General features: G+C 40.4%; 2 protein-coding genes and 1 non-coding gene across 4 annotated transcripts in view; 1 reads left to right on the top strand and 2 right to left on the bottom strand.

The window, feature by feature from the left end:
* The window catches only part of ELF1 (E74 like ETS transcription factor 1), a 103,952-nt gene extending 102,047 nt beyond the window's left edge, over positions 1-1,905 (bottom strand). For both annotated transcript variants that reach the window (XM_068526347.1, XM_068526348.1), the window contains exon 1: positions 1,544-1,905. The gene's annotated coding sequence lies outside the window, so the exon portion shown is untranslated. The remainder of the gene's footprint in view (positions 1-1,543) is intronic.
* Positions 1,442-1,513, bottom strand: TRNAE-UUC (transfer RNA glutamic acid (anticodon UUC)). Its single transcript has one exon. It is a non-coding gene; the product is annotated as a tRNA-Glu (tRNA).
* Positions 1,906-2,204: 299 nt separating the features above from the next.
* The window catches only part of WBP4 (WW domain binding protein 4), a 32,647-nt gene continuing 19,227 nt past the window's right edge, over positions 2,205-15,624 (top strand). The window contains exons 1-8 of the mRNA XM_068526351.1: positions 2,205-2,352; positions 3,352-3,424; positions 5,871-5,933; positions 6,023-6,146; positions 10,159-10,326; positions 11,403-11,449; positions 11,921-11,996; positions 13,739-13,944. Coding sequence (XP_068382452.1) covers positions 2,351-2,352; positions 3,352-3,424; positions 5,871-5,933; positions 6,023-6,146; positions 10,159-10,326; positions 11,403-11,449; positions 11,921-11,996; positions 13,739-13,944 — 759 coding nt within the window. The 5' untranslated portion in view covers positions 2,205-2,350. The remainder of the gene's footprint in view (positions 2,353-3,351; positions 3,425-5,870; positions 5,934-6,022; positions 6,147-10,158; positions 10,327-11,402; positions 11,450-11,920; positions 11,997-13,738; positions 13,945-15,624) is intronic.

Here is a 15,624-nt window from a genome sequence, read left to right as displayed (position 1 = left end):
GGTGTAGAGAAAACGTTCAAATATTTGAACTAATGAAGATGATCTAAAACATTTTTAGTTGTGGAAGGTTATTTACAATGTGAACGTAATTCATCCTTAATCATACCGTCCACACTAACAGATTATTTCTAAATTCACTGTGCAGTTAAAACTATCAAGCACAGTTTGGGAAGGCACATACTAACAACTAATTCTTCTGCTCTCCGTAATGGCACTGACCAGAGACCCGTCCACAAGAGCCACTTTTTCCTTCTTCATTTGTTCCCGGAGGCCCAACAGACTAAACATTAGAGCTCACCCCATTTTCTAATTTCAGCTTGCATTTAAGATAACGCTTTTGTTTCATTTACAGCTCACATGCTGCTGACACAGCTGCCCCTTCTTTGTAATAAACACAGGGCTTCTATATTTAAAAATACAGTGAAACTTTGTTATAACATCCCCTCCCCAGTCTCGGGCCAATTTTCTCTCTTCCAAGCCCCACCTCCACCCCAGGATTTTCTATCCGCGGCGCTCAAAACGTTAGACCCTCTTGGAAAGTCACATTTCTTCTTTAAAGACATCTCATCCTAGTGGTATTTTTCTTCTCCACAGCGTGTGTGTGTTTTGGCGGGGGGGGGGGGGCAAGGCGTGGGCGGAGAACGGGACGGACGCCCTTCCCCAGAGGCCTTCCCGAGCAGAAACACTCAAGTCTGTGGCTCCAGAGTCTGGGGTACTTTCTGAGAACTACGGCCGGCGCCCCCGATGTCAAGTTGGGATGACCTCGCAGGCCGGCCTCGGGGCGGGGCTCGGGCGCCGCGGGAGCCCGGGGTGGACACGCGGCCAATCGGGCTGCCGCGGGCAGCTGCGCGGTCGGGAGAGCGCACCCGCGGGCACCGAGGATCTCCGGGCCGCCCTCGGCGCCTCCCCGCGCCCCCCCTCCCCCGCCAGGGGGCTGCTTTGTGTCGGGGGTGTTTCTAGTCAACACCCGGCCGAAACAACAGGGCTCCAAGCCGGGCGCGGGCTCCCGGGCGCCGAGGGCAGGGGGCAACACGCCCCACTTTGCTTGGGACCGTCAGAAGGGGCCGGCCGAGGAGGAGGGTGTGGGCCCGAGGGGAGCACTGAGGGCAGATAAGCCGAGGCCAGAGTTAATCATCACCTCCCGAGCGCTTGGAAAGGGACGGCCGGGGGCCGGAGGGCGGCCCCAGGGAAAGTGAAACTCCTTCCCCGCCGCTCAGCCCCGCAGGAGCAGAGGAACCCCGAATGCACTCGCTCCTCCAGCCCGCCCGGCGCGGCACTCGTGTCTCCCAAAGCCGCAGCCCAGTTCACGGCGTCACTAACAACTACTCTAACGCGCGTTTTCCACGAAATCACCTGGGGTAGGGGGCGGAAAAAAGAGCCAAAGCCACTGGAAATAAAAATGAGTTAGTCCCCCCTGTCCATTTCTAAAAAGGTTACAGCGTTCCCATACCGGGAGTCGAACCCGGGCCGCCTGGGTGAAAACCAGGAATCCTAACCGCTAGACCATATGGGAAGTGCTGCTGAGATGGCTGCGGTGACTCACCTGACAAGCGCAAATGCCGCCGCTTCCCCAGCTCCACCGCCCACCGCCACTCCAGCCGCCGCCGCCTCTGCGCCACCCGAGTCGCTACCGCCGCTGCCCACGCGCTCGCGAGCCAGGGAACGCGCCCGACCCGAGCGCGCGGGCGTCCGGGGGGCGGGGCTGGGTCGCTCCGCCGCCTCAGGAAAGTTCTGAGGCCAAGCCAAGCGACTCTCGGCTCCGAAACCAGCTGTTTCACCTCTTTTTTTTTTTAACTCCGCCAACGGCCCCCAGCCTACAGGTCCGGGCTGCTCTGCTGGTCAAAGTGCGTGCGGACTAGTTGGCAAAGTTGAGGGCGGCGACGTCTCTGGGAACAGCTGTTTGCATTCGGGGCGGAGGCGGCGCGCGAGCTCCTCGGCCACGAGCCAGCGAGCCTAGAAGAAGGGTGGAGGTTCTGGATCTCAGGGAAAAAGAGAGAAGGCGGGATGACGCGGGGACGTGAGGCTTGAGCTTCCCGTCCTCAGCTCAGGTCCCGTCGCGCTTTCGCCCCTTCTCGGTGACCTCAACCCGTTTATAGCAACCCCACCTCTCCGGAGCCGGGAGTACCGCCCCTGGAGGGGGAGGGGAAGGAGAGGAAATTTCGAACGCGGATTGAGTCGTCTGGGCACCCGTAGTTGGGAACCGTGGAACACTGGTCCTGGGGAAGAAGGGAGGTGTCCGGGCTCGGAGGCTGCGGTGGGCCTCGCGGTGAGCAGGGCTCCGACTCGCCCCGCGTGGGGAACACGAGCCTCAGCCGGGCCCGGAGCGACCCGCGGAGCGGCTGGTCCTGTCATGTGAGTCGGGTCTCAGGCTCTAACCAACGAGGTCTTGTTTCTCCGGGCGGCCCTTTCCCCCTCCGGGTCTCTCGCTCCGCCACCACCCCTCTCCCCCCGCCCCTCTCCCCCCGCCCTCGGCCGGGGGGCGTGACGGACGCTCCTTTAACTCGCTCGGGGCCGGCAGCGGACAGGCGGGGCCGGTTTTCTGGGCGGGGTGGGGACGCTACCCCGCGGAGCGCCCTGGGGGCCTGGAGCACGGGCTCTGGGAGGGAGGCTGGCGGCCCCTGGAGGTTGGACGGCCGCCGCAAAGCGACGGAGCGCTCCCGCCACCTACACGGTCGGGGGCCGCGAGCATCCTTCTGGTTTCCGTAGCGCTTGAACCGTGGGGTATTGTGAAATTGTAGGGTTGGGCTGTGACCACCGCTGCCTCCTCTGCCTACTAGAAGCGGCCAGCCTTGGTTAGCCTATGAATTTATTCTTTATTTTTTGGTCTTGCCGGCCGAGAGATCCTTTGGTTTTTCCAACTCTCTTTTGCCATGAGGCTCAAGAACAAACTGTATTAACTGATAGTCTCAGAGGAACCACAGTCTCTCACCAGAGGTGTCTTATGCTTTGTTCTTTGGGTAGAAATAACTTGATTTAAAGTGAACTTTATGAGTTTCTTCATGTTTCAATTAACAGTAATCTACAAAAATGCCAGAAAGGAATGGAAAGAATAGATAATCTTCTCCAAGATGTTCCTTATTTCTTCACACTGATGACAGTGAGGCATTTTTTTTAAAAGCTATTTTGTTTAAGGGCGTTTTAAATCTGGTGCGGACTTTTTCCACTCTAGTGGCAACAGAATTTCAGTTGACTGATTTCTGTCAGTTAAATAATAAAGCAGGGTGCTGTGTGTAACAAGTCAAGATTCAGTAGCAGAGGCTTATATTTCAGACTCTTTAAGAAGTTGTAAATCATGCAAAAATTTACCTTTTTAAATTGTAAATAAACTTAAACTTGTTTTTCCTTTTCCAGGGCGGACTACTGGAAGTCCCAACCAAAGAAATTCTGTGATTACTGCAAGTGCTGGATAGCGGACAATAGGCCTGTATGATAATTCCTGTATTAAAGATTCTCATAATATTGTATTCATGTGAAATGTTCCTTTTTGATCTAAACTCGGAGCTGACAAAACACTTTCATATACATTGCTCTTGATTTTTCAAAACATCGAACAATTTTTGTTGTCTTTTCATTCCTTGTAGGAAAGCTGTGAGCCTTCTTCTTTTTCATCAGCCCAAATTTGATTATGTACTAAGCCAAATTATTTCTCTATGGCCCTTCAGTCACATTCAGGAACTGGACATTGCGTGGGTAATCGCATTAATGTTTATGAAACACCTACGTTATGATGGTGCTGTTTGTAATGTTGTCATATACAAAGAAAAGTAAAAGCACAAAACCCTTAATATGTAGAAAGAAACGACATTATTGTACTTTTTCTTGTATGTTTTCTGCTCTAGAAATAGTTAAATATGTTTGATGCAGAGCTTTATATCTCTAAATGCTTAAATTTGAAAGAACATCGTTACCTTTGTCATGGAATATGAAAATAGGAACCTTTAAGCACATTATTACTGTATGTCTTAGTCCAAATTCAGCTTTTAAGACGTGAAACAAAAAGCACCACTGATTTTTGTTTTTTTCCCCCATCTCATGCATGTCATACTCTATGTACATAGTGCATAAACGGTAGGGTATCTTTTAAATGTATATTCATATCCTTATTACTTGGTAGAGTGGGATGCACAGAAGAATAGTAGCCCCATCTTTAACAGTGTTATGTTTCTTTGATAGACATTTATTACTATTATCTGCAAAGAGTTTAAGGATTTTTTCTTTTCAGTTTTGTCTTGCTTTTTTTCTGTCTTTTTGAATAGTTGCTAAAGTTCTTGACTATTTTGTTTGACTTAGCCATCCTTACAAAAAAAAAAAAAAAAATGCCACAAATTTTAAAAGCTACACAAATCACTGAGAGTCTCTCCCTGGAAGTATCCAAGCAATTCAGTGAAGTTTTTGAGTTATCTAGAGCAGGGGTCGCCAACCCCCAGGCCTCTAGTGGTACTGGTCCACGGCCTGTTAGGAACCAGGCTGCACAGCAGGAGGTGAGTGGCGGGGAAGCGAGCGAAGCTTCATCTGTATTTACAGCCGCTCCCCATTGCTCACATTACCGCCTGAACCAACACCACCCACCCCCACCCCAGGGAAAAATTGTCTTCCACGAAACTGGTCCCTGGTGCCAAAAAGTTTGGGGACCGCCGATCTAGAGTAAATAATTCCCTCTGGGATAGTCTTTCTTCTTCTTCTTCTTGAACTGCTAATATATGTTGATTTAACCTTTAACTAGAAACAAAATTAATTTGTTTTTGAACAGGCCTTAAATATTCTTTGTGTAGTATAACCAACTTTAGGAAACGAACATGAAAAATAGAGGATGAATATTTGCTTTATGAAGTCACACTTCAAAGAGGAATTCACAGCAGTACTTTAGAATAATCAGCAAATGTGTTAGATAAGAATTGATTGACAAAACTTATTTTGAAAAGTTACCAGAAATTTCTTATTGTATACAACAACACATTTGTAATTTAGGGAGCATTCTGGCTGTTAAATAGGTAATAGCATTCACTCACCGACTCTGTCCCCATCCATCCATTTACCATCATTCCTCATAGGTTACCACTTTAAATTTTCTTGTCTTTCCGTCCATTGTTTCTATAGGCATATAGATATAGGTTCTGATTCCAGCATGCATAGAAGGTAGCATGCTGTTTACACTGTTGTGCATCACAGTTGTTTTTTTTTTTTAAATTGGACACCATATCCTGGAGCTCTTTCATCATCAGTATATAAGGAGCTTCTTTGTTCTCTATTACAGCAGCCTAATTTTGACAGATAGTGCCAAATTGCCCTGCATAGAAGTTTTACATTTTGTACCATTACCACATAGTAATAGTATTTGTTTAAAATTTAGGAGGAATTTTTTAACATCTACTTTTCTCGCAATTTGGCGGAATAAGGTTCTAAGAATCATTGTTTATTCTCTGTGTCTTTTACCTACTGTGGCAAGTAGAGCAGTACAAATTCTAGAGACTCGCCGGTTTTGACATTTTATGTTGAGAGGTGTTTCTTGAAGTTAAGATTTTTTTCCACTCCTCCTTTGGCTTCATGTCTTGTTTGAATCCTCTTTACAATCATATTCACTAGATTAGTCATCAAGGGTACCTTGTATATTTCTCTATTAATATGGTCATCATAGTTTATTTTAAGCACCAAAGGAAACCTAGTCAGAGGGCATAATAAAAAATAATGTGGTTTAGTTCCTTAGCATCATTTGATAAAAAGGACCAATTTGCATTAGAATTATTTTTATCTTTTCTGCCAATTGTAATTCAATTTTGTTATGTTCCATATCTTTATTTACTGTTACTTTGCTGTGAACATTATGATGTGTAGTTTTCCTTTGTATTTTCTTTTTTTTTTTAATCTTCAAGAGCATTGAATTTCATGAAAGAGGAAAGAATCATAAGGAAAATGTGGCAAAGAGGATCAGTGAGGTAATCTAGTTTGTTTCTTTCTTTGCCAATTTCTCTATGTAAATATCAGCCCTTTATCTAGCTTTCACTTTTATATGTGTCTTATGCAGATTAAACAGAAAAGCCTGGATAAGGCAAAGGAAGAAGAAAAGTTATCAAAGGAGTTTGCTGCAATGGAGGCAGCTGCCCTGAAAGCATACCAAGAGGATTTGAAAAGGCTTGGGTTAGAGTCAGGTAAAAAAGGAGTCAGCATGTTTTAAAAGTAACATCAGAGGTCATGCTAAGTGAGCTCTTATTGTTTCCATACAGAGGTTATATACTCGGTATACTCTTAGTGCTTTGCCTGTACATCACAGCCCTATTTAGACTGTGGGACTTTTGCTCGTGCACTTTTGTTTTGCTTTTAAATCTTCATCTTTCAATACCTCCATTCACAACAACTGTGTTACTCTTGGGGTTTCCTAGTCCTCGCTCTATCTTAGGTCAGCGGTTCATTTCCAAGACACTTGAGTTTTTATGTATTCTAATTATTTGGCTAAATGGATCTATTCATTTAAAAAATTGGCCTTGCATTATAACCCCCGTTCACTTTATCTATATGGTCAAAACTATGAATCATGTTTATTTATATAATTGAATTATAGTGAATTAACCTTGTGTGGACAAATTAAGTGACTTTACTACTAGAAGGTAGATTTTTTTTTTTTTTACTTTTTAATTTTTTTATTGAATATATTGGACATGTATGTAACATTGTGTGTTACTTTGATACATTTATTGTAATGGGATTGCCATTGTAGCAATATTTATCATATTACATAATTATAGTATGATATCATTGTCTATATTCATTATACTGTTCATTAGACTTCTGGCTCATTTACTATTCATTGCAATTTTGTACCCTTAAACAACATCAGTCTTATCCCTCCACCCCCCCATCCCCTATTTTGCTCTGTCTTTTACAAGTTTGACTTCTTTAGATTCCACATATAGGTGATACCATACAGTATTTGTCTTTCCGTATCTGGCTTATTTCACTTAGCATAATGTGTTCAGGGTTCATCCATGTTGTCACAAATGGCACGGTATCCTCCCTTCTCATGGCTGAATTGTGTGTGTGTGTGTGTGTATGCCACATCTTTTTTTATCCACTTATCTGTTTATGGGCATTTAGGCTGTTTCCTATCTTAGCTATGAATAACTTAGCTGTGATAATGCTGCAATATGTATATATCTCTTCATAATCCAGTCTCATTTCCTTTGAGTATATACCCAGACGTAAATTGGTGGATGGTATGGTAGACCTATTTTTTAATTTTCTGAAGAACCTCCGTGTTTTTTTCCTCTGTGGTTGAACCAGTTTACATTCTCACCAGCAGTGAATGAAGGCTCCCATTTTACCACATGCTCGCCAGCAGGAAGGTAGATAATTTGAGGGTGTGAGGATAACTCAGTTCCAGATAAAAGGCATTATTTAAGTGGAGTGTATCTATCTTGTCACTGAATTTAGACTTTAAGTTGGTAACTTTCTATAAAGCATTTCTTCCATGACAAATCCATCATCCTGAAACCAGATCTCAGTTGTTGATCTTGCATAATGGTTGCAATAGTCAACATGGAATGGTATTCTTTACTTTCTAACAAAAACTGCTTTCGATTAACTTTTTAAGCAGAGTAACAGTTAAGTTAATTGGCATTGCCCTCATCAGATGAGAACAGTTGTGCCCAGACTTCTTTTTTGGATGCGTTGGGTCTTCGTTGCTGCACGCAGGCTTTCTCTGGTTGCGGCGAGTGGGGGCTACTTTTTGTTAAAATGCAAGGACTTCTCATTGTGGTGGCTTCTCTTGTTGCGGAGCACGGGCTCTAGGAGCGCGGGCTTCAGTAGTTGCAGCATGCGGGCTCAGTAGTTGTGACACGTGGGCCCTAGGGCTCACGGGCTTCAGTAGTTGTGGCATGTGGGCTCAGTAGTTGTGGCTCATGGGCTGGAGAGCATGGGCTCAGTAGCTGTGGCACACAGGCTTAGTTGCTCCGTGGCATGTGGGATCTTCCCAGACCAAGGATCAAACCCCTGTCCCCTGCATTGGCAGGCGGATTCTTAACCACTGCATCACCAGGGAAGTCTGTGACCAGACTTTTAAAATATCCTGGACATTATTAGTTAAAAGGCGGGGGTAGTAGTATTTCTATAAGGGTAAAGCTTTATGTTCATTTTAAGGGGAAAAAGGATTGTAGGCATTCCTGCAGAATTAAAGACGTAGTTGAAAATTCATCTCATCAATTAGGTAGATCGAGAGATTCTATTATGCTGCCCTATGAGCAAATAAATCTTAGTGTTTTATATTTAATTGGATTTTTCCTATCAAATGTTTTTCATAGCCTTGTTTTCTAAATAGAATATGTATTCCTTTAAAAGTGCAACAGTATAGGCAAAGAAAAGAGTTTTTAAAACTAGCTGCTTTTAAGATTTCTCCAGACTTCTTCAGAATTTTTTTAATAAAGTTATACTGTACATTTTATGCTGTGGTCTGTTTGGGGGTTGTTTTATTTCTTCCCTAAATGATATGTCAAATACGTCTTTTCTTTTAAATAATTAAAGATACACATTATTTTTAGTGGCTACAGTGTTTAGAAACACAAGCTTTGGGGTCAACCAGAATCGCCTCTTGCTAGTGATACGACTTTCGATTTTTACTACAATTAAGTAACATAACGGTATGAATTGCTCATTACTATGACCACTTGTAACAAGTGTTCAATAAAGGGTATAAAATGCCATAATAGGATGCCATTAAAATGCCATAATTCATGTAACTAGTCTCTTCCTGATTAACATTTAGGTTCCTTGGAGTTTTTTACTGTTAGGAAGCATGTTTCAGTGAGCACCCTTGTGTAGGCATGTTTTCACATTTATCTCTGTAGGCTCAGTTTCTAGAAGTGAGATTGCAGATTTAAAGTGTAAATATATTTTGTATATTGACTGATGAAATCAAGCTGTCTCCACAAATGTTGGGCTGATTTATACTTTTTCTAGAAATAAAATTATTTTATTAACTGATGTTGGGAATAACTGATTATTCCTTTGGAAAAAAGCAAAGCCATAAAAACTACCCATTTTTTATACCCATGTAAATATCCGATAGATCATACTGACCAACTGTGGATTTGGTCATTCTTTTCAGTATTATTGACCTAATGCAAAAAAAATTGTATGTATTTGCATTTCTTTGGATATTAGTGAAGTAAGTGTTAAAGTACCTTTGTACTTTTTGCCCATTTTTGTGTTAGAATGTTAGATATGTAAGGGATCTTTGTTAGGAACATTAATCCTCTGTCATATTTGTTGTAAAGATTTATCATTTGTCTGTCTTATGTTTTTTTTGTTGTTTTTAATTTTGCCATACCAAATATTTGAATTTCTATGCAGTCAAATTTAACATTTTTTTGGTTTTTTTGGTAAATATCTTTGATCTGAAATTTATATTGATGTAAAAACATGGGAGGATCAGGGAGTGGAGAATAAATTTACTTTTTTCCAAATAATTAACCAGTCAGTCCAACATCGTTTGTTAAACTATTTTTTTTTCTCTAATAAGAAATACCAGAAATATGCAGTTGGAACTGTTTCTGTACTATTGTGTTTCAGTCATATGTTTGTCTACTTCTGGATCAGTTTTACACTATTGGTTGTTTAATCAGAGTTTCAGAATGTTTAATATCTAGTAAGACTAGATTCCCCTTATCACTTCTTTTTATAATTCTCCAGAATATTCTTATATTCTTGCATGTTTAGCTTTCTAAATAGGCTTTGTAATAACATGTCAAGTTCCCAAAAGAATCTTGTCAAGCTTTTTTTTTTTAAAAAAATTAATTTATTTATTTATTTTTGGGTGTGTTGGGTCTTCATTTCTGTGCGAGGGCTTTCTCTAGTTGTGGCGAGCAGGGGCCACTCTTCATCGCGGTGTGCGGGCCTCTCACTGTCGTGGCCACTCTTGTTGCAGGGCACAGGCTCCAGACGCGCAGGCTCAGTAGTTGTGGCTCACGGGCCTAGTTGCTCTGCGGCATGTGGGATCTTCCCAGACCAGGGCTCGAACCTGTGTCCCCTTGCATTGGCAGGCAGATTCTCAACCACAGCGCCACCAGGGAAGCCCTTGTCAAGCTTTTAATTGGAATAAAATTATTAGTGTTTTATAACAGGAAAAAAAATTTACATCAGCTACTTCACCCTTCTCTCATCTTTCTTCAGAAATTTCAGATCCAAGCGTGTCACCAGTAACCAGCACTATCCCACCCACCTCTGCATCAAATCAGCAGAAAGAAAAGAAGAAAAAGAAAAAAGACCCTTCAAAGGGCAGATGGGTAGAAGGCATAACCTCTGAGGGTTACCATTACTATTATGATCTTATCACAGGAGGTAAGTCATTTAGGCATAAAAATAGTAGAGAATGATAACTGACAGTTTGTTTTGTGTTAGGACTTTTAGTTAATATTGGAAAGTTTAAACAATGAAAGACTAACTTTACGTTTTTGCCACTGGTAAAAAAATTATGTGCCCTTTAAAAAGGTTCCCTTCTCATAGTGACTCAAGGTCATAACTAAAGACTTAATAGTGGGTTCCTTACAAATAAATTATAGCTTTATATTTTCTCAATAAAACTTTGTAAATATTTTAACTTTTAGGAGTGTATGAGATCACAAGGAGAAAGAAGAGAACAAGAAGTAGAAAGGGTGGGTGGTACATATATTAAAGGAATGGGTAGAAGAAAAGGTAAGAATGGTCAGGAAGGTAGGAAATGAGATTAGAGAGTTAATCACGAAGAAAACCTTGGGCTACCAGTATTATGGTAATTATTAAGATCTCTAGAATCACAGTCAGTTTTTGACAACATAGAAATAGTAACAATCTCTGAGAGTTTGCACTGAGCCGTAAGTGAAGTGCGTGTTGTTGCTCAGCAGTGAACCATAAATAATTGTATGCTAGGGATTATAAGTCTTTCTCAAATTTACATAGAAATTATTTATTAATTACAGTTTTTCTCCCTTCTGGTGCCTATTCCTTGCTGCCTTTGTTCACCATCCTACTTTATATACTCTTGCTCTCAGCAATATTTGTTTTTAATTCCTGCATTCTTCATCTTATTCCTCTTTGGAGTCATTCACCCCATCTCTCACTCTCCCCTGCCCCAAGATGTCAAAATTTATCAAGCCTGAATTCCAAGAAATCTTTAAGAGAAGCCCTACCTAGCTCTAATAATTCTTGTGAAGTACCAGTAACTTCTTATCCTTCGTTCTGTCCTTCCTTCTTGGTTACATTGCATTCACATGTATTCTTCACAGTACTACTGGGATGTATGTTGTTTCTTTTTATTTTTCAATTATGTTTTAAACTGTAGACACGTAGTGTTTTGTTCATGTTGAATATCTTGTAATTTTTTGCCAAATTAAATTTTTTTGGGAAGATTTTACAAATGCAATATATTTTGCTTTAAGCATCTCAGTGGGAGAAACCTGAAGGATTTCAAGGAAACTTAAAAAAGGTAACTGAAGCACATTAATAGTCTTTTTAAAATTCTTTTAAGTGATTGGCTTCTGGGATTTTTGTAGGGTTGATTAAGCAAATTAACTTCCAGATAAGCCTCCCTGTCCCCCCAACCCCCTTTGTTCCTTTCTTTCTATAGTCCTTTTGTTAAAAGGGTGGATGGAGGTGGAAAAGTGATGTCTACCCTAAAAGTCCACACAGGGCAAATATTATTAGTTGGGTGGCAGTCAGTTGACATTTACATGTCCCTGTCAGTCTGCAAAGAACTGTTTCTGGCTTTCAGGGGCAAGGCATTCCCTCCCTGAAAGGTGGCTCATGATTAACACAAATCAAGCTTCCTGGCCATGATCAGTACCACCACCCTTAATTGCCAGGTGTCAAGAGGAAAGGAAAGGTTGGCTGACTCTGCCTTAGTTATCTAATATATAACCACATCTTCAGTTTATGCTGGTTTTTTTCCTCCCATTAGACGGCAGTGAAGACCGTTTGGGTAGAAGGTTTAAGTGAAAATGGCTATACCTATTATTATAATACAGAAACAGGGGGTAAGTATTACCTTTGTTTATCTCTTAAGCTGTCTAAAATTGTACCTCACACTGCTTATTAGCCTGCTGATGAATTGTCTGAACTTGAGAATTTTAGTATAGTGATAAACATATTTCTGTAGCAAGTATGTATTTTTTATAATTTAAAAACATTAATACAATGGAAAAGCAAAAAGATTTCTATAATATACTGAGCCGTGTGTTGTTATTCTCAAGTGATACTGCATTCACAAATTTTTTTACTTTGAAAATCATTTTTACTTTCTCTACCATCATTGGTTTTTATCGTGATTATTTTAGAAATATAATCATTACCTTGGAAGATCACTTCATTCAACTTGCCTTCTCCTATTTTAAAAAGCAGAACTGAAGCTATTTTAGCAGTGGCTAAGACTGTCTAATTTTCACTTTTACTAATTTAATAATTTTCAGTTATATAAATATTTAGAAAACATGCATAATTATTGTTACCTAATTATTATCTAAGTTTTTCAAATTAAGATTTTATCTAATTTCATAAAACTAGTCTTTCCAGTAATTATAGTTGGTTTCTTCTGCAATTAAATTTACCAAAATAGCTATAGTATTGGTGTAACTTTGAGCTTTGTTTGTTTGTTTGTTTTTTAATTCCTGCTTTCCAAAGACTGCTACATAGCATTAAGTCTTTTAGGAGGAAAAGGCCCTTTTGACCTCCAAGTAGATACCCAGCCTGCCTAATGATGACAATGCTTCTACCTCAGTAAACTTGATGTACTGAATCCTTATAAAGATAAAATAACATATAATATAACTATAGAGTTAGATCTGAGTGAGCTCAACGCACAGCTTCCCTTACCAGCTCTATGATTGTGGGTAAGTCACTGAGCCTATATTTGCTGTTAAGTAGAGCTGATCCTGTACTCTGTGAGTTCATGATGGTCATGTGTCTCTAAAGTTCCCCAAACAGTGCCTGGTATATATTAGATGCTTAACCAATTATTTCTTGTAAGTTCTGTTATTACTTGTGTGAAATAGAGACAAGGAAAAAGTAATTTTTTTCATTAGTGCTGGAAAGAACCCTGTAATTAAAAAGGGACTATACATACTGATTTTCCCTCAACGATTTCAGTTTATGTCTGGATCAGTGTGATTATTAATAGAGCCCCCTTTACTCTTAAAACTTTCCCAGTTGAACAATAAATTTTAGAATCCCTGTCCCTTTTATTAAACTAAAAATAGAGAATAAATGCAGATAATTAGAACTGCTATCATTTTACTAAAAGCCCAACAAACCACTGGGTGGCAGTAGAGTTCAACTGAGATTTTTTTTTTCCCTTATTATAAAATGACAAATTATATTCATTCAGATCTTCGCCATATTATTCCACTTTCTGAAGATCCCAGGGAAATTTTGTGATAAATAAATTTCAGGAAATCTCATGTGTGCCCATTACGATGTTTCCTGAAACTGGCGTTGGTTAAATTTTGAGTCCTCAGAAAGTATTACCAGTTCTTAGGTCTCTTTCTATTGGGGCTGTAGTTTATACATCTAGTGAATCCAGATTGCTTGAATTTAATTTCTGAGAGATAATAGCAAGACCTTTGGGATCTCTTATTTATTATCTTCTTGATCAAGTGATGGTGTGAAACAGATGCAGTGTTGTCACTTAATATACTGTAAGTGACAGGAAACATTATATTGGGAATTACTTCTAAAGAGAATTGGTAACTAAATAACATGACTATTAAAATGTGTTGAATAGAATCCAGATGGGAAAAACCTGATGATTTCATTCCACACTCTGGCGATCTGCTTTCTAGTAAAGTCAATGAAAAGTCACTTGGCACCCTAGAAGAGTCCAAACCATCAGATTCATATAGTGCTTCTGATGGGGAACAAGAAGCAGAAAAGGGAGGAAAAAAAGGAGAGGTCTCTACAGAAGCGCAAAAGCTAAAAATAAAGTTTAAGGTAAGTTCTTAATTTACTCTTTACAACAGTTTGTTAATTTATGAAAAGATCTACAGACTTTCTTCAGCTTTCTGGTAGAAGATAGAAATAAAACCAAGAGATGCATTTTGGCACCCGGATAAATGGTTGTATCATTTATTGATATCTATTTGATAACAATATAGTAAATTCATTTTTAGACCTCCTAAGTTTGAAATGCCTCTGTAACATTCAGAGAGCTGTCTGAACACGCAAGTATGAATGTCTAGGCTAGAAATGTTAATTTGAGTATCATCAACATACTGGTAGTAATTTAAGTCTCAGAATGGATGAAGTAACCTAGGAAAATGACCTTGGGGAACATTAAACATTTAAGTGCAGGAGAGAAAGAGGAGCCCACAAGGCAGAATGAGGAAAGAGTGATTAGGAAGGTATGCTGAGAAGCAGAAGAATTCAGTATCCCAGAAGCCAAAGGAGTAGAGAACATCAGGGATTAACTAGGTCTAGAAAAGGAAAAATGTCCATTGAATTTTGCAGTAAGGAAGTCCTTGATATCCTTCTAGCAGTTATACCAGAGTTTTAGGTGGGAAAACTCAGATTACAGGAGGATGAAAAGTGGTTCACAGTGTATATGTGGTTTGGATATGAAATGAAAAGTAGAAATTAGATGATAAGATGGTGGCTACATGCTGACTTTTAATTGTGAGAGATTTGTGGTGGTGATGTTTTCCTTAAGAGGGGCTCCAAAGGAGGTAGAAAGGGAATACCAACACGGGTAAGTGGATAGGTTGGTCTTGAACAAGGAATAAACTCATTTTCTGTAAGAAGGTAAGGTTTTCATTTTCTATAAGGTATGACTATGGATGATTTGCTGTCAGGAAAGAAGAGTCCTGCCTTTTAGCCTCAACTTACTCATGTATAAAGAAATCAAGATTGCTTGCTGAGAGTGAGAAGCTTTGGGGAGCTTGACAACATTAACAGTCTAAAATAATCACTGAGCCAGGGTGGGAGAAGAAATGAACTAAGTAAGAGGATTGACAGGTGGTGGTGCTAAGTGCCCAACCATGGTGGGAAAGTAAAACAGACATTTTAATAGTGTTAATAGTATTGCTAGTCCTGCTTTTGTGACCTTTCCAGGAACACTCAGGAGCCTGGGTGCCAGAGCAGACAAGATACATAGCATTGATCCATGGTTGAGTACTGGCCTGAGAGGTGAAGGAATATCCAGGATGCTGGAGAGAGGGCACTTCCAGCCTTACCTAGGGTCTTGTCATTGCCTGCAACTTCTTAACCTACCCCATAAATCTTGGTGGAACTTAGGGTGAGGAATGTATCCAGTTTATAGAAGAGCAGCAGCAAAGCTCTTGTGTAGTAGATATCGCACAGTGTTTATAGTGAAATTTAGGTAACCCAGCATGCAACGTGGGACAGATATTATTAACTTCAAGCAAACAAAATACTACAAAATACAGATAAACAAAAAAGGACAAACTATAATCCTGCCGCTTCCCAGAGAAATCAGTATAATACCTTGATGTTATTGGTCTATAATTTTCTATTCAGACTCGTACATTGCTTTAAACAAGGTATGGAGTCATACTGTAATAAGGTTTTATTATCACTTTCCAATTTAATCTGTCACAAAGACATCATTAAGTCTTCATGTACTAAAATAATGGATGGATAGTATTCCATGATATG

Source organism: Eschrichtius robustus, chromosome 18, assembly GCF_028021215.1.
Source record: "Eschrichtius robustus isolate mEscRob2 chromosome 18, mEscRob2.pri, whole genome shotgun sequence".
NCBI classification, from domain to species: Eukaryota; Metazoa; Chordata; class Mammalia; order Artiodactyla; family Eschrichtiidae; genus Eschrichtius; species Eschrichtius robustus.
This window is presented reverse-complemented; position numbering and strand designations above follow the sequence as displayed.